General features: G+C 41.3%; 1 protein-coding gene across 7 annotated transcripts in view; it reads right to left on the minus strand.

The window, feature by feature from the left end:
• Positions 1-19,878, minus strand: part of ETV1 (ETS variant transcription factor 1) — a 210,364-nt gene that overhangs the window by 14,863 nt on the left and 175,623 nt on the right. For all 7 annotated transcript variants that reach the window (XM_030201254.1, XM_030201263.1, XM_030201247.1 and 4 more), the window contains one exon: positions 19,019-19,188. In XM_030201254.1, the coding sequence (XP_030057114.1) occupies positions 19,019-19,188 (170 nt within the window). The remainder of the gene's footprint in view (positions 1-19,018; positions 19,189-19,878) is intronic.

Consider the following 19,878-nt stretch of genomic DNA (forward strand, 5'->3'; position numbering starts at 1 on the left):
GTCTATCCTGCACACACCCAGTGTATAAACATTCATTTCCCTGTATTTTAAAATAGGCTCTATGTCAGCAGATTCTGTTCTAAAACACAGATGAAAATTGAGATGCACCAACCTGAATGTCTCAATTTCTACTTCTACAACCTATCTAAAGTGGCATGCTTTGATGGTTGTGGCACCAATAAAAGAAATATCCTGTAGCTTGCTAACAAATGCTGCATTATACAGTAACTTCTGTCCACCCTGCCCTAAAGTGGCCAATAATCTATTTTTTTTTTTTAGGGCCATGAGCTAATGTTCATAATGCCACCCATTTAGTAGGAGGTAAGCGTTCACATGGTATTCTTGCACTAACCAGTTAGCATGCACTAATGTAGATGTGCTGTTTAGCACAGGAACACTCAACTCTCTGCCCCGACATGCCCCCTCAAAAAAATAAAAATATATTTTTTCAGTACACGGTTAGTATGCATATATTTAGCAGTTACCACAGGATGTCTGAGTGCATCCCAAGGTATGCCATTTTAAGATGCATAAGCACCTAATGCAGCTTAGTAAAAGGGTCCCTAAATGAGGTTGGTATAGATCATTTGCAGGACCTACTTGATCTGCTAACATCCCTTCTTGGAGTTTATGTGCCTCCCAGTGAGCTTTGACAGTTGAACGTTTAATTGATTTAGAGCTCCATAAGATATACAGAGCACAGAACAACATTTTCCCACCATACAAACATGGCAGTAATTAAAAGAAACAGCAGCAGCACATACAACACTTTACTGTTTAATCAAGGGGATAATGTTAGATTATAGTATTGATCTCCCTAGAATACTTTATCAATACTTTACCTAGAATATTTTATCAATACTTTAGTAAGCAACTTTATCACCTTCAATCAGACTTCATCTAATCAATACAATGAGAAAGCCAGTTCTTCAGTTTACAGTGGAACCAGAAATACTCAACAATGCTTTCTTGGTAATTTCTTCCATGATCCTGTAACTGTTCCCGAAAATGACTCATTTCAAGTTTTAACTCATCTAAAAGTATGAGCAGGAGGATCACAAAAATCAAAACACAGGTTTGTACTTTAAGTTTCTCAGATAAACTGGTGCATTTTCATAAAAATTCTGATATATCAAAGGGTCTTCAAAAAGATTCATTGTTCTATCAGCAACCAATGGGGTAGTCCATTGTCACTTGGCAATTTCTGTGATCACCTGCGCTGTTATGTTTTGCATTTGCAGGGCAATTCTATAACTTGGCGCCTACACTTACATGCATCCAAGACACCAAAATTGACAGTTATTTGCAAATTCAGTCTGACTTAGATCACAGGGAAAATCTGCAGGTACTTAATTCCTCTAAGATAGTTGCTTCTTGGTTAACTGGTCGTCCTTCCTGTCCTACACTTTCTCCTGTACTACTTGGATCCCCAATTCAACTGATTGACTCCTTTTGAGATCTCGGAATCATTTTGGAACAACTCTCGTTTGAGCTCCATATTGCTTCACTCTTCGTCAACTTAGATCCATACGCACCTTTTTAGATATATCACATCAGCAAAGCATTCTCCACACCACTGTTACTTCCTGACTGGATTACTTGTAATGCAGTGTTTGTAGGCCTTCCTCAGACATCCTTAAAATGTTCCTTGGAATGTTCTTCATGGGCAAACTGTAGTGATGTTCTTGGTGGCATATTGTATTCTGTCATGTATTCCCTGCCTATACTCTTAATAAAGACTTCTTATCCTATATTATAATTCTCACCTCCAACGTTCTGACTTGCCTGGGACTGTGGCTCATTCCAAGTTGGTCTGTTAGGCTCCGTAGATCAGGCTGACATCACCGTAGCCATTAAGATGTTAACTTCAGAACCCGGGGGGAAAAAAAACCATGCCTCACAGCTGATCCATGTCCAGAGGAGGGTCTCTGGACATGGGTGGCTGCAGGGGGAGAGGAGGGTCGCTGGACATGGGTGGCTGCAGGGGAGCCAAGGAAAACCTTGCTATTGCCCATTTCATTTGTGGCAGAAACGGGCCTTTTTTACTAGTAAATAAATAAAAACATGTTTACAAGCAGTACAGAATACTGTAATCAGGTTTCTTTGCCATGTTAGTAAATTTGACTGAATTTCACCTCTTATTTCCAAGTTTCACTGCCTCCGGGGTACATTGCCACATTCAATTAAAATCCTCCCCCTCATACACAAAGTTCTCCATACTGGCTCCCCACTATAGTTGGCATCATTTATCACTCACCACCATGCTTCTCATCATCTGTGTTCTTCTCTGAACTCCTGTTACCCCTTCTCTATGTTGTCCCATGCTCACCTGGATTCCATGCACCATTAGCTGTTCTTTTTTTCTCACCCCAACATTTGCTCGGCATACCTGGCCACTCTTTAACCTTTTATTACTATCATCTTATACAATCCCATATTGAAGCTGGTGATCTTTTCTGCCTGTATTAGTCTGTAAACCACCTTGCAGAAGTGATATTAAAGGCAGTATATTAAGTGCTAAATGAACAATTTATAATAAGATAGTGTCTAAGTGCTATAATATATAACTGCAAGGGGGGATGGGTATGTGTGGGTGGAGACATGGCTAGGCTATAGGTGTGTCTCCAACATACGTGTAACTTATATTATAGGTTACGCACTTTGCATGATGCACTTAGGTGCACCCATTGACCTGGTATAAATAGTTGTACCTAAATTAAGGTGCGCCAATTTGGGTTCATGCTAGTATGATTACGTAAGTGCCACCACCTACATGTAATTTATTCATTGTTCTTTTAAGTTATTTCCTGATAAAGATTATTGCAGTAATGCAAAAGAAGAACTATTGACTAAAATATAGATCAAACGTTTTAAAAAAGGGTGGATCTTCCTAACCAACCACAGACAACACAAAAACTTGCTATCTACATTCACACTTGGGAGTGCATAGTCAGAGCTGATTCCACAATTGCCCCATAGCTACACATCCCCTTCCACCCTCAAAACTGACAGCTCAGGAGGAGGGGGAGATATACCAACCCACAGGTATACTACTACTACTTAACATTTCTAAAGCGCTACCAGGGTTGCGCAGCGCTGTACAATTAACAAAGAAGGACAGTCCCTGCTCAAAGGAGCTTACAATCTAAAGGACAAAAAGTGCAGTCAATCAAAATTGAGGCAGTCCAGATTTCCTGGATAGAGGTACAATGGTTAGGTGCCGAAAGCGACATTGAAGAGGTGGGCTTTGAGCAAGGATTTGAAGATGGGTAGGGAGGGGCTTGGCGTATGGGCTCAGGGAGTTTATTCCAAGCATAGGGTGAGGCGAGGCAGAAAGGGCGGCATCTGGAGCTGGCGGTGGTGGAGAAGTGTACTAAGAGGAGGGATTTGTCCTGTGTCCTGTGAGCGGAGGTTACGGGTAGGAGCGTAAGGGGAGATGAGGGTAGAGAGGTAGTGGGGGCTGCAGATTGAGTGCTTTTGTAGGTTTGTAGGAGAAGCTTGAACTGTATGCAGTACCTGATCGGAAGCCAGTGAAGTGACTTGAGGAGAGGAGTGATATGAGCATATCGGTCTAGGCGGAAGATAAGACGTGCAGCAGAGTTCTGAACGGATTGAAGGGGGGATAGATGGTTAAGTGGGAAGCCAGTGAGGAGTAGGTTGCAGTAGTCAAGGCGAGAGGTAATGAGAGACTGGATGAGAGTTCGGGTGGTGTGCTCAGAGAGGAAAGGGCGAAGTTTGCTGATGTTATAGAGAAAGAAGCGACAGGTCTTGGCTGTCTGCTGGATATGGGCGGAGAGGGAGGAGTCGAAGATGACTCCGAGGTTGCGGGCAGATGAGATGGGGAGGATGAGGGTGTATACTATCTTCCCTATATTCAATTTGTCTATGCTCCTAAATCCATCGCTAGATCGTATTCACACAACTGACCATCTGTGCATTTAAAAGGCAATTCTATAACAGGATATCTATGATTAGGCATCCAGAGAGCACAGGCAAGACCCTTTTCTATAACAGAAAGCAGGCATCTACCTTCCTTTATAGAATATTAGTGCATCTGGATATGTGAGGGCCGTAGAGCTAGTGTATGTGTTAGAACCTAAGTGCTACAGACAACAGTGTAACTTACAGTGTGTGTGGTGCGTGTGTGTGTGTATATATATATATATACAGTGGGGGAAATAAGTATTTGATCCCTTGCTGATTTTGTAAGTTTGCCCACTGACAAAGACATGAGCAGCCCATAATTGAAGGGTAGGTTATTGGTAACAGTGAGAGATAGCACATCACAAATTAAATCCGGAAAATCACATTGTGGAAAGTATATGAATTTATTTGCATTTTGCAGAGGGAAATAAGTATTTAATCCCTCTGGCAAACAAGACCTAATACTTGGTGGCAAAACCCTTGTTGGCAAGCACAGCGGTCAGACGTCTTCTGTAGTTGATGATGAGGTTTGCACACATGTCAGGAGGAATTTTGGTCCACTCCTCTTTGCAGATCATCTCTAAATCATTAAAAGTTCTGGGCTGTCGCTTGGCAACTCACATCTTCAGCTCCCTCCATAAGTTTTCAATGGGATTAAGGTCTGGTGACTGGCTAGGCCACTCCATGACCCTAATGTGCTTCTTCCTGAGCCACTCCTTTGTTGCCTTGGCTGTATGTTTTGGGTCATTGTCGTGCTGGAAGACCCAGCCACGACCCATTTTTAAGGCCCTGGCGGAGGGAAGGAGGTTGTCACTCAGAATTGTACGGTACATGGCCCCATCCATTCTCCCATTGATGCGGTGAAGTAGTCCTGTGCCCTTAGCAGAGAAACACCCCCAAAACATAACATTTCCACCTCTATGCTTGACAGTGGGGACGGTGTTCTTTGGGTCATAGGCAGCATTTCTCTTCCTCCAAACACGGCGAGTTGAGTTCATGCCAAAGAGCTCAATTTTTGTCTCATCTGACCACAGCACCTTCTCCCAATCACTCTCGGCATCATCCAGGTGTTCACTGGCAAACTTCAGACGGGCCGTCACATGTGCCTTCCGGAGCAGGGGGACCTTGCGGGCACTGCAGGATTGCAATCCGTTATGTCGTAATGTGTTACCAATGGTTTTCGTGGTGACAGTGGTCCCAGCTGCCTTGAGATCATTGACAAGTTCCCCCCTTGTAGTTGTAGGCTGATTTCTAACCTTCCTCATGATCAAGGATACCCCACGAGGTGAGATTTTGCGTGGAGCCCCAGATCTTTGACGATTGACAGTCATTTTGTACTTCTTCCATTTTCTTACTATGGCACCAACAGTTGTCTCCTTCTCGCCCAGCGTCTTACTGATGGTTTTGTAGCCCATTCCAGCCTTGTGCAGGTGTATGATCTTGTCCCTGACATCCTTAGACAGCTCCTTGCTCTTGGCCATTTTGTAGAGGTTAGAGTCTGACTGATTCACTGAGTCTGTGGACAGGTGTCTTTCATACAGGTGACCATTGCCGACAGCTGTCTGTCATGCAGGTAACGAGTTGATTTGGAGCATCTACCTGGTCTGTAGGGGCCAGATCTCTTACTGGTTGGTGGGGGATCAAATACTTATTTCCCTCTGCAGAATGCAAATAAATTCATATACTTTCCACAATGTGATTTTCCGGATTTAATTTGTGATGTGCTATCTCTCACTGTTACCAATAACCTACCCTTCAATTATGGGCTGCTCATGTCTTTGTCAGTGGGCAAACTTACAAAATCAGCAAGGGATCAAATACTTATTTCCCCCACTGTATATATGCTGGTGATAATTTATTATGATGACAAATGAGGAGAGAGATCACCGATGCTGATCGTTTCATCGGAGCATATCATTTAGATTTGCAGCTGACTAGAGCTGGAACTGACTTGAATTGGTGTTGATTGTGCAATAGTCAAATTAACAGAGTGAAGAATGTTCTGCTTAGACTGAAAATATATTTGGACTTGTGAAACTGAGAAATAAAATGATACAACCAAAAGTGGTCTCTTTCTTCGAAATAATCAATTCTGATGGTCTAGAACAAAGAACAGGAGTTTTGTGCTTTTGCTTTGGTTTGTCTCCTAATGGTTGGAGTTAAGGATCAATTACTGCATATGCTTTTTTTTTTGACCCTGGACAGATTGGGCCAGACTACTGCTATACTGCCAACAGTTTTGGTGTATAAACCACAAAGAAGTCAGAGTGAAATAATAATGATGCAATAAAAGGATAAAGGGTCATGGATTTGATATACCACCTTTCTGAGGGTACAACAAAGCGGTTTACATAAACTATATATATGCAGCAGAAAAATTCCCAAATGAATTGCCTTTTCTCTATTATTTTTAAAACTTATTTTGTAGCTATCAGTTAATATTTATTAATCTACTGCCACTTGTTTGTTTCTCTCCATTCATTCCTGTGAGCATAGTTTGTGTGGTACAGGGGTGAAGTTGCGAGTACACGTGGAATACTCGCCCCTCCTGCATGTTTCTATGTATGGATCACAATCTAAACTTTAAAAAGATATCTATTTACTTAATAATGCATCTATTAATTTAAGTTTCTTATTCTATGACTTCAAATACTGCAAACTAGATACAAATTCTAAAGCTATCTAACTGTGGCATAAAGAAAATAAGCAATATCTTTCACAGATGCTCAGAAAATGGCAGCTCAGTTACTATTGTGGTGGAACAACTATTATTTAGAACAAATTAACATTCTCTACCTAAATCAGTCAGGATTCCTTTGCTGTTGTAACACAGAAGCTGCATTATTAGGTCTCACGACCTACATACACACACATTTTGACCAGACTAACTACTCGATCTCTCTCAGCAACTTTTAATCTAGTTGACTATTCTCTTTGCTTTGTAGACTCTAGGATATTAGCATTTCAGGTATCACTTTCCAATGGTTTTCTTATCTTTCAAATGAAAAATCTTTAGTTCATTGGAGGAATACAGATTTCAAGCACTAGTCTCATTTGTGGTATGGCCAAGGGATCAATTCTGGTGCCGCTTCTTTTCAATACCTTTATATCACCACTAGCTATTTTGATACAATCTCTTAACTTTACATCATATCTTTATGCAAATGAAATCCAACTAGTGACAATTTTTGACCCCTCTGATCCCTGTAATATAACCTCCATCAATGAGTATAACTACTAATTGATTTTTGTTTCATAATTACACTGGCTATTTCAGCAAGGAATAGATTTAAGATTTTGATCCATATAATATAGGATTACCAGATTTTCTATTACTTTTTATGGCACCTTATACATCCACCAGAACTCTTCAGTCACTTCTTGTGGTCCCTTCATTTAAAAATAATTTCTTTGGACACCTACCGACATGCTGTTTTTAGTGTGGTCAGCCCATCCTTCTGGAATGCTCCGCTAACACTTCTGACAGGATACTTCATTTACCTGTTTCAAGAGAACTCTAACAAAATCTTTTTCAATAAATATAGGAATCTTAGCTTTGGCTCAGATCTTCTCATCTACCTTAGCAGGGCACAGCTTGCTAGAATGTCTAAGTCCTGAATTTTCCATGTGTTCTTCTTTATTGTCTCTTTAGATATCTTCAGCTGGCTTCCATTTCATTTTTCTCTGAAGAGCTTGTCTGCCGGCACATGGCGATTTTGCAGTATGAGAAGTTCTTTCAAAGTTTTATCTTTCCTACGCTGTGCATTTTGCATCATTTCAAGTTTCCAGCAGTTTTGCCTTTTTCAAGACAAGGCTGTTTACCTTCACTGGATGATCTTTTTCTTAGTATATAGATACCATCATCAGACCTTTGATGCAGGCATTTCCGGTCAAAACATGGACCATGTCGGGTCTGATTAATAAAGCAAAGTTGTGACGCACCCACTCTTGAAGGCTCCTTGTGCTTTTTTGGTTTCTTGCTCCTTTATTGTCTGCCGCCTTCCATCTGATGTCTGTTTAAATTTTGTTAGTATTTTCCCACTCTCCTCTATCCTACCCTCTGTTTTAATTATTGAAATTATTGTAATCTATTCTAGGATTTCCTTCCGTAATTTCCTCAATCACATTTTCCTATATTTACAATTTGTAAGCCGTTGAGGTGGAATTTCAATCTGCAGTATATCAAAGAGTAAATTACCTTGAACCCTGAAGTGATCTACACGTATGGATTTTATTTTTGGTGGTGGTGTTTGTTTCTAACAATATTGATGTTTCACCCATACATCAATATGTTCTTATGTAATCCAGTAGCGAACATGGCCATTTTCAAACAAGAAAAAGGTCCAATTTTGAAAATGGTCATTTGCTAGATATTTATGTGCTCAGTGAGTCTATCGTTTTGGGCAATTAAAAAAAACAAAACAAAGCAAAACACATCCAAAGAAAAAAAAGCACAAAAACAAGTCATTGGGATGTATTGGTGTGGGGGGGGGGGGGGGGGGGGGGGGGGGGGCATTACTGGCCACACAGACATCCCAGCAGAGCAGAGGGGCACTGCAGTGGATTTCACATAAAATGTCCCAGGTACACATCTCACAGTTACCCCTTTATATTGTATGGTAAACCCTCCAACCCCCCCCCCCCCAAAAAAAAAAAAAAAAAAAAAAAACTACTGCACCCAACTGTACACCACTACAATAGTCCTTACGGCTACAGGTGTCACCTATAAGTAGGCACAGGAGGTTTTTGGTGGGTTTTGGAGGGCTCACATTTTATACCACAAGTGTACCATTTAGTGGGATATAGGCCTGGGTCCCATTCTCTACAGTGCACTGCACCGACCACTAGGCTACTCCAGGGACCTGCTTGCTGCTCTAATAGGACTGGCCATAACATCTGAAGCAAATATATGTAGTTTCTTTCACATCTTTGGGGAATGGGAGGAGGTCAGTGGCCACTGGGGAAATAACGGGGGGGGGGGGGGGGGGGGGGGGGGGGGGGGTCATGCCTTAATCCCTCCAGTGGTCATTTGGAGCACCTTTCTGTTAGTTGTGACTGAAACAGGTCTAGACTAAACCTTCTAATTTTAGCCTCAAATGTTTTTGCTTTGTTCCATTATGGCAGAAAAACGTACAACTTTTGGGAACGCCCAAATCCCGCCACTAACGTGCCCCCTTGTGATTTGGACTCACTGCATAGAAAACCGTCTTAAAAATGGGGTTTGAAAATAGCGATTTGAACGTTTTGACAAAAAAAAATCCATCTGCCACTTTTTGGATGATTTTCTGCTTTGAAAATGAGCCCCATAATATGCCAATCTACTCAAGTAGACATTTCACTTGATCAACAGCAAGTATAAATATCCACATCTGCAAGGCAGGTACAATTTCTGCTGCTTACACTTGTATTTTACAAGACTGGTTTCCATCTCCACCATAGCACTGAGCAAACACTCCTTGCAATCCTAGACTTTAAGGTCCTTTTACTAAAGTTTTACATCACATTTCTCTGTGAGAAACTGTACCCTGGAGCAATACTCAATCAAGCCCATACAAGTGCAGTGGTACAGTATCACAGGGCTCTACCTTGGCTCCTATATCATTCAATGGTACTCAGCTTATAAATCACCTTTCCTCTTTCTCCCTCTTGCACAATTTCTGCTGCTTACACTTGTATTTTACAATACTGGTTTCCATCTCCACCATAGACCATTATTAAATGGACTTGGGGAAAATCCACTGCTTATTTCTGGGATAAGCAGCATAAAATATTTTGTACTTTTGGGGGGATCTTGCCAGGTATTTGTGACCTGGATTGGTCACTGTTGGAAACAGGATGCTGGGCTTGATGGACCTTTGGTCTGTCCCAGTATGGCAATACTTATGTACTTATGTAAAAGCTCCAAAGAGAATTCACGTGTGTAGAGAACTCAAATAATCCCACAGAGAAGCTCAAGGAGAAGGGGCGAGTGAGAACTAAAACCACGGGTTCCAGAGACTTTTATCAGTAAACCTTGTTTTACTTCAAGACATTGTGTGCTCCAGTTTCTGGAACCCATGGTTTTAGTTCCCACTCTCCCCTACTCCTTATGTAGAAGCTAGCTAATGTTCCACAGTCAGTGAAGCAACTGAACTGAATATTTCAGAAAAACAATCTGAAACAAACCTCAAAAACAACTATGGTTTAGGAGATTTAAATATTATGGAAAATCTGCAGGGAGATCTCAAACACATATTATATGCCAGGAGATCACAAATATTTCTTGAACTAGTTCTGCAAGGAAGAGAAACATTCCAAAAGGAAAAAGAGAATGACTCTTAGCTGGCTTTAGGAAATATTTGAAAACGTATTTCTGTCAAAGTACTACCTGAAAGAATGCCCACATTTTTTCATCTGCCATATTTACTGATTTTTTTTAAACTTTAAAACTATTTTTAAAAGCTCTAGATAAATAGTAACAATGCACTGAAACACACAATTTCACAAGAAGAGAATGGTGCACGTCCCTACAATATACCTAGTTGCAAACTGTGCCAACACATCTCACAGGATCCCACAACCAATCATATGGGAAAAACATTCAGCATAAGGGGATCCTTCATCCTCAAATGTGGTATATATCATTCAATGCAAAAAGTGTGAAGAAGGGTGCTATATTGGAGAAACAAGCCAGATGCTAAAGACGAGACTCAGTTTACACAGCACTATATTAAACATTCCAATGCCAACCTCGTGGGACAGCACTTTACAAAACCAGAACACTGCATCAATGATCTTATGATAAGAATACTAAAAGGAAATTTTAAGACAATCCAGGAAAGTAAGACCTTTGAAGTGAAAATTATGAAATATTTTTACACCCACCAGACAGGACTTAAAGACTGGGCTTTCTATCCCACTGTAAACCATACAATTCTACTGCTTTGTCACTCTATTATCAGCAATCTATTTCTCCCTATCTCTCACTCACCTAGCTCTCCCTGTTTTTCACCTAACCTACCCCACCCTCTTCCTGTGAGACTGTCATTTGAATGCTTTTGTGTTTCACTTCTACATTCTATTTGTCAACGGTTGCTTATTTCCGATCAGAAGAAAAAAGGGTTACTTTTGAAAACTAATCAAAAATGTATTCAGTTAGTCCAATAAAAAAGGTATCTTATTTTCTTTTCTATGTTTTATTTCTATTTATTACCTTTAAAAGTGGACTAACACAGCTACCACACAACTTTACACAAGGGTTGCCTAAACTTTTACACCCAGCTATAAATCCTTCATTTTTAAAATCTGCCAGCAACCAACAGATCAGCTCTGGCTGGACAAGTTGATGGCCAGCCAAAACTGAGCCATATAAAGTAAGAAGGTTGCATGTGCGGTCAGGGGAGGGATTTCTAGTTAGCCAGATAGAGGCAATATTCAGCTGCTGCCTGGCTAACTTTATCTCAATTTCTTGGCTGCAGTTACAGTAACCCTAAAAAATATCCAGATAAGATAACAACATAATTCAAAGCCATAAATTTCAGCAGGTCATGAAATATCATAGTTATCTCTTTAAATATCCATATAACCACTCAGAACATGCAACACATTATAGGAGAAGGGAGTAAACAAGAATATACAATACAATCCCTGTCACTGCATTAAGATCAAGAAGTGACAAATTGTAATTTGAATGATTCAAATATACCATACAGCACTTTTACTTAAGCATGACATGTGCTACTACTTATCATTTCTATAGCACTACAAGGCATACACAGCGCTGTACACCATACACAGAAAGACAGTCCCTGCTCAAAGAGCTTACAATCTAGATGGAATTAGCACACGCAAAATGCTAAGAAGCACATTTTATATCTATGGACTTCTTAGCATTTAGGCATGAATTTCCACTTTACATCTGTAGGATAAAGGGAAGAGCAGCCCTGTTATAAAATGAGTCACACTGTAGAACCTCAACGAAAAAAAGATGAAAAATTGTGAATGGCATTCTGATTTCTTAGCCCCAACCTCTCAAAAGGAGATATAGAGCTAGTTACTAATGTGTGCAACTCTGTTTGTGTACACAAATACAGTTAACACCACTGGGGCTCATTTTCGAAACAGAAAAACATCCAAAATACAGCAAAAAGCGGCATATATGGACGTGTTTTTCACAAAAACATCCAAATTGCTATTTTTGAAACTAATTTTTAAGATGGTTTTCTAAGCAGTTCATCTAAATCTCAAAACAGCATGTTTTGGGCAGGACTAGGGCGGGCTTACAATTTGGATTTGGATGTTTTTCTGTGACAATGGAACATTGTAAAAACGTCCAAGGCAAAACATAGGATTTTTTTCACTAGATCTTTTTCAATAAACATTAAGGGGGTCTTTTACTAAGGTGCGCTAGAGCTTTTAGCATGCGCTAATATTTAGGGCATACTAAACATTACCGATATTCATATATTCCTATGGACGTCGCCAACATTTAGCAAGCCCTAAATATTAGCGTGCGCAAACAACGCTAGCGCATCTTAATAAAAGAGGCCCTAAGTGCCAACAGGTATCAAACTGACCAGATGACCACTGGAGGGATAAAGGCATGACTCCCCTTAATCCCCCATGGGTCACTGACCCCATCCCAACCCTCTACGAGGTGAAAATGACAGTACATACCAGGCTTTATGACAGCTGCAGAAATAATGGCCATTCCTCCTAAAGCAGCAAGGAGGTCCCTGGAGTAGCCTAGAGATCAGTATAGTGGACTATAGAGAAGGGGACCAGGCGCATATCCCACTCTAATTGGTACAATTGCAGTGAAAAGTGTGAGCACCCCAAAACCCACAAAATACCTACTGAACCCACATATAGGTGACACCTGCAGGCATAAGGGCTATTGTAGTGGTGTATAGCTGGGTACAGTAGATATTTAACTATTCCTGAAGGGCTCACCATACAATATAAGGAGGTTATGATGTGATGTGTACCTGGGACATTTTATGTGACGTTCATTGCAGTGCTCCCTAGGCTGCCCCACTACTCTGCTGGAACGTCTGTGTAGCCAGTCTAGTAAGATTGCTGGCCCCCAGATATCCCAATGGCTTGTTTTGTGCATTTTCTCTTGAACGTTTTTTGCTTGGAAATGGCCCTTAACCAAAGGCACACTGAGCACAAAAATGCCTAACACAGGGTGATTTTCAAAACAAATAAATAGATGTTTTTCTGGTTCAAAAATCACCATGTCTGGCACTGCATTTTTTGACACCTTTTGCAAAATTTCCAAAATCGGATTTGGACGTCATATATCAAAAAGAAAAATTAGTTTTTACCTGATAATTTTCTCTCCATTAGTCCTTTCCACTATTCTAGAACCTATGGGATAGTTGTGTCTGTCAATCATGAGATGGAAATAGAGAACAGAAAACTATGCTAAGACATATCTCTCTTGGCATCCAGTCCAGCTGTTCAGTATTTATGTAGACAAGCAAAGGAGAAACTCAGAATAAACACAATAAACGTACAACTTGCTAACCTAACATAAGCAAATATGTGTGGACCCCTCTCATCTCTGGACAACTTGTAGAGAACAAGAGATATGCAGGAAGCACCAAGCAAGGTGACAATTGGTATTTGACCCATTACTTCGCACCAACTAAACATCTCAGAAAACTCAAGGTGGGCCTCTGGAATAGTAGGAAAGAATAATGGAAATCAGTTAAGACCTAATTTCTCCTTCCATTACATAGCTTCCCAATATTCCAGAACATGTGGGATGTTCAAAAGCAATCCCTAAAGTGGCTGGGATCCTGGTGTTGCCACCTTGAGGACCAAAGCCCCAAAACTGACTTCCAAGTGCACCGCAACTTCCACCCTGTAATGCTTGGTAAAGTTATGCACTGTCAACCACGTTGCTGCCTTGCAAATATCCGCTGGAGACAGTAAGGTACAGTCTGTCCAGCATGTCACTGTACACCTCGTACAACAAGCCCGCAAAGTCTAAGGAGCCTGCTACCCCACAAGCAAATAAGCTGACCTCATAGTCTCCTTCAGCTATCTAGCAATTGTGGGCTTGGAAGCCATGAAGCCATGCATCTATTTATCAAAAATCAAAAATAGTCTTATTGGCAAAATTCATTCATGACTTCCATATATCCAAAGAGGAATCTATGCACATCCAGAAGCTTTCACGATGAATACTGAGCCTCTTCGTCCTCTCTGAAAGGACAGAAGCTCCACAGATTGGCTGATATGAAATGCTAATACCACTTTCGGAAGAAAGAAGGAACCATGTGCAGGGACATTCCCCCCCCCCCCCCCCCCCCCACCTCTGAAAAACAGAAAAAAGGATCCCAACAAGAAAGAGCCTGAAGCTCCAAAACCCTAAGTGCCAATGCAATAGCCACCAAGAAAGCTGTCTTTAGCGTAAGACCTTTCAAGGAGGCCTTTTGGAATGGCTCAAAAGGAGGCTTCTGAAGTGCCTGAAGGACTAAATTAAGGTTCCACTCTGGACATGGCGTATGAAAGGGATGGCTCCCCGCATGAGTCAAATAATATCCGGATAAGCCGCAAGAGATGTCCTGTAGTTGGCACCTGAAACAGAATCATACACTAATCCTTTCTGAAGACCTGCTTGGAGAAACACTAGGACATGCATGATCTGAGCAGAGAAGGGAGATAGTCCACGCTCAGAACACCAGCCTTCAAACATCCTCCACACCCTCGAATATGACATGGATGTAGACAGTTTCTGAGCCTCAAGCAAGGTAGCAATGACTGAATCAGAATAAACTTTTCGTCTCACTGAGCCCTTTCAATAGTAAAGCCGTAAAACCAAAAGGGCACGGATCCTCCATGAGCACCAGACTTTGCTTCAGTGTACCTGCAGAAGTTGAAGAGGACTCCTGTCCAGTAGTCAAATCTGGTCCGCATACCAATCCGTGGCTACGAGAATTAGGCACAGATCCTTTTCAACACACGGCCTACCATGGGCCAAGGAGAGAAGACATACAGTAGATATGTCTCCAGCCAGGGCTGCAGTAGGGCATCAACTCCCACTGATCCCAGTTCTTTCCAACAGCTGAAGAATTTAGGTACTTTGGCATTCCTTTTCATCACCATCAAGTCCAGAAGCGGAGAACCCCATCAGTCCACTATCAGCTGAATCCCCTGGCAAGATAGTTCCCATTCTCTCGGGTCCAAGGAGTGCCTGCTGAGAAAGTCCATCTCCACATTCAAGGATCCTGAGATGTGAGCTGCTGACAAGCAGAGATTTTTCTCCACCCAACTCATGAGAGAGGCCGCCTCTGCCACCATCATACATCTGCTGGTCCTACCTTGCTTGTATAAATATAAGCCACCAACGTTGAACTGTTGGAAAAAACTTGGACCACAGCGCCCTCCAGAAAGGGAGTGAAGTTGCATATGGCATTCTGCGCTGCCCTGAGCTCCAAGCAATTTATCGACCACTGAGACTCCTGTTCTGTCCGGATGCCCTGTGCCAGATGGAACTTGTAATGAGCTCTTCAACCCAACTTGCTGGCATCCGTTGTCACCACCTCCCATTGTGTTATTGGAATGGAAGCTACGATGGTCAAATTCCTGGGCGACAACTACCACTGCATACTCCGTCTAGCAACCAGCGTCCAATGAAGAAGGTTGTACTTCTGTGATAGGGAGACCAGTGGCTGAGATTCCTGTAATGGCTGCATATGAGTCCTTGCCCATGGCACCACTTCTATCACCACTGTCATTGACCCCAGAGCCTAGACCTAGTCCTAGACCCTGGGCCTGCACTGACTTGAGAAGATGAATCTGTTGAACAAACTTCGACCTCCTGCGCTCCATGAGGAAGATCCTCTCCTGTGCTGTGTTGATTAGAATGCCCAGATACTCCAGCGTATGCAAAGGAATTAATCTGTTCTTCTCAAAATTGATCACCTAACCCTCAAAATCGATCACCCAACCCCGACTGCCAAAGATGGACAACTCTGTCTGTCGCCGACAAGTTGTCCGAATAGGACAATGCATGAATGAGCCAGAGCTCGAGATATGGGTAAACTCTGATTCCCTGGTGCTGAAGAAAGGATGCCGTCATCGACTGTTTGCTCCATGTCCCATGGGATTCCTAGCTTGCATGCACTGCGATGCCCTGACACCGGCCAGTGAATCCGTCAGCCAGAACACTGCCTAACTGCCTCTGTGGCAGCTGTCATTCACCCCGACTGTCACAAGCACAGCACAACATGTCCCAAGTAGTGAGTCAGGATCCTTCCCATGCAGCAAGTAGAACTTGCAGCCCCCTCCAAGCAGTTCCGAGTCAAATTTTAGTCAGATTTACCACTGACACTAGTTCCCCCAAGCTCACAGTCTCTACAAGTCTTACCACAGATGAGAAAGGCTCAGGACCGATACTCTGTCTCACACACTTTAGCAAACCTCTTTCCTTCTCCCTTCTTTTTTTCTTTTTTAAGGTTGTTGTGCTAGAAAAGGAGAGCTCCACAGAAAACAGAGGAGAGGTGAAGGGAGGGAAGAAGTAAATTTGTGAGGCACCAGAGATAGGGATCTGAAGATCTCCAAATATGACTCCGCAGACTCAAGCCACCTGCAAAGTTTGACTGGGGATCAGTTGACGAACTGGACCAGAAGCAAAGCACTCAGGACCAGAGGCTGAAAAGTGTGTCCATTCACCTTCTGGAGATAGAAAGTACTGAGAAGCTGGACTGGATGCCAAGAAAGATATGTCTCAACTCAGTTTTCAGTTCTCTTATCGCCACCTGCTGGCTGATGGACACAACTACCCCACAGGTTCTGAAATAGCGGAAGTTACGTAATGGAAATGTTCCTCATTACTTACTGCAAGTCCTATTTTATGCAATGGAGTTTAGTTACTAATAACACATACTAACACAGTAGTGTACAATAGTAACTCTAGCTAAAAACATAAGAACATAACAATAGCTATACTGGGTCAGACAAATGGTCCACCTAGCCCAGTATCCTGCTTCCAACAATGGCCAATCCAGGTCACAAGTACTTGGCAGAAACCCAATTAGTAGCAACATTCCATGCTACCAATCCCGGGGCAAGCAGTGGCTTCCCCCATATCCATCATCTCAATAACAGACTAAGGACTTTTCCTCCAGGAAGTTGTCCAAACCTTTTTTAAACCCAGATATGTGCTGTTACTACATCCTCCAGCAACAAGTTCTAGGACTTAACTATTCTTTGAGTGAAAAAAATATTTCCTCCTATTTGTTTTAAAAGTACCTCCATGTAATTTCATTGAGTGTCCCCTGGTCTTTGAACTTTTTGAAAGAGTGAAAAATCAATTCACTTTTACCCATTCTACTCCACTCAGGATTTTTTAGACAAAGTTTATTATTACACATGCATAGATGTTAGGAATGGCGACAGAAAGGACTTTATTTTCAAAACCAAAGCTCTCGGGAATAAAGCTGCTCTTTCACCTCATTCATTTGTGTACATGCACATGAAAATGAATAGTTTCGGGCCAAGTGGTATTGTGTAAGTATGCATCCAGTTGTGATGATACATACTCTGTAGATGGGGCTCACATGGGCAGGAGTGCAAACAGTGCATGTAGATTATAAGACCTCATAATCTATTTGTGTTCTTTTGCAAACTAGGTGTGAGCATGTATGCCAGCTCTATGGCTGGTCTAAGTGTCTGCACCTTAATTATAGGCATGTTTTCAGCCACCTATTTTCTTTATAGAATTGACTTTCAAATATGTGCTTTCCTGGCACCTAAATTTAGGCACCCTTTGATAGAATTACCCTCATAGTGGGTAATTCTTTAAGGAGCCACCTAGTTTTTGGCAGTAGGAAGACATGTAAATGGCAGGATTAGTCATTTACTTAAGTGACCACTTTTGTGAGTAAAACAGAATTATAGAATATCAGTCAGGGGAAAAGAACGTGCCATGATCACATGGCACACAAATGTGTGTATCAGTGGAATTTAAGCAGAGCGCACAGGGATGCATGTAAATTCTAGAAAGGACAAAGATGGATGCAGTACAATATGAAAAAAGGCAAACGTAGGGGTTTTACATAGACCTTCCAACAACAACAACAACAACAATTAAAGAATTATATCATTTACATGCATGTGTGTGCTAATGTTTAGGTATGGGCATTTACATGTTTATAACTTTGATGACGATACATTCTTATATACATCAACATTCAACAGTATTGTGGTAAGCAGAGCTTTCACTTTCCATTTCTTCTGTCAGTATTTTTATGACATTTTTAGTTTCAACAGAGTTTGATAACAAGATAAGGTCCCTGTTTACTAAGCAGCATTATAAGTGGGTTAACGTTTTTACCATGTGTTAACCATGTACGTGCCTACAATATACCTATAGGCGCCCACATGCTTAGCGTGCAAGCACTAAGTGTAGGCGTGCTAAAAACACTAGTGCACCTTACTAAACAGGGCCCAGTTGTTGGGGTTTTTTTTTTTGGGGGGGGGGGGGAGTAATTCACCAAATGTAATCTTGTACCATTTTGGATTTACATATTTTTATATCTTTGTATTATTTGCTCTTTTTATATGTAATTACTTTATGTATTATGTATTTTTAATTTGAATATATATGTTTTTTACTAGATCCCTGACACAGGTGCTTGGTCACTGAAACACGCACCGTGTCCATTCAACAAAGAGTTTCCTTTGTCCTGTTCCTGAAGATCCACCTTGTGCTTTTTGTTTTGCTTTGGTCTCTGACTGTATTTATTACCTTCACTTTTTTGTCATGGAAATTTACACCAGCTGAAGGGCTGGTATAAATGACCATGCCTTAATGCACACATGTTTCAAATATTTGTGCTAGTATTCTATAGAATAGGCTTAAAATAAGCCCCATAACCAGCACCTATAGTGGGTATCAAGAATTACCCTCTTACTCGCCAGTAAATAAACAATTCTTATATTCATCCAGATACACACTAATACATGTAGATGCTTAGTACAAGAAAATTAATCAATAAAATCTTTTTTCATTTGAAAATAAATCCCAAATTATTTTAGAATGAAGAAAAAAAAAATTTGTACTGTTATTTGTGACCTCCACTTAAGAAGCAACACATACCTCCTCAGGCTCAATCAGCTTAAACTCCATGCCTCGACCTGTCCACGCAATGAAGTGCGAGTTTGAGGGGTCATCAAGGAGGGCTACCAAAAACTGCCAGAGCTGAAGTGAGCCCCGTCGCTGATATGTAGGCCCCTCTCGGTACATTCCGGGCTCCTGTTTAATATCACCTAAAAATAAAAAGTTAGCACTTTACTTGTTGCAGGAATTGTAGTTTGCCTTTTATAATCCTTTTTATAAAATATAAAAACAAAAAAACAAAAAACCCAGCTCTGGTAAACACTTCCAGTAACCTAAAAATAATAATTAAAAAAAAACACTTAAAAAGTGAGGAAGTAACATCATTGCTGAGAAATGGATGCCTGAGAGCTTCACTCTGTTGGAGTTGTGTGTAATCTGTCAGAATCCTACACCTCTGGATCTTCAAGAACCCCATTTTACCTTCTGCAAGTGGTTATGGTGATGGCCACCCATACAAAACTTGAAAAGTTTAAATACAATGCTGATTACAGGGATTTTTGTACTTCAGTGAACATATAGATATTTTAAGTTTTGCGAGCTATCATACAAAAGAAAGAGTTTTGTAAAGATTATGCATTATCAGCTCTTTCGTCCTCTAAGAAAATCTGAAACTTACCTGGGTGCCAGACTGGAACCTTGTTAAGTACACAAATAAAATTAAGACAGCCTTTTTGGTGTCCTAACTTTTTCTGTGCAGCTACCTGATTTCCAGCCTGAAAATCGCCAAAAACCAGGTAAACAGAAACTCCACACAGGCTCTGCCCTCGGACGACCCCCCCCCCCCCCCCCCCCCCCCCCCCCCCGGAACTAGTACTGCTGAAAATCTGGGTATGGACTCA

Source organism: Microcaecilia unicolor, chromosome 1 (genome assembly GCF_901765095.1).
Source record: "Microcaecilia unicolor chromosome 1, aMicUni1.1, whole genome shotgun sequence".
Taxonomy (NCBI): Eukaryota; Metazoa; Chordata; class Amphibia; order Gymnophiona; family Siphonopidae; genus Microcaecilia; species Microcaecilia unicolor.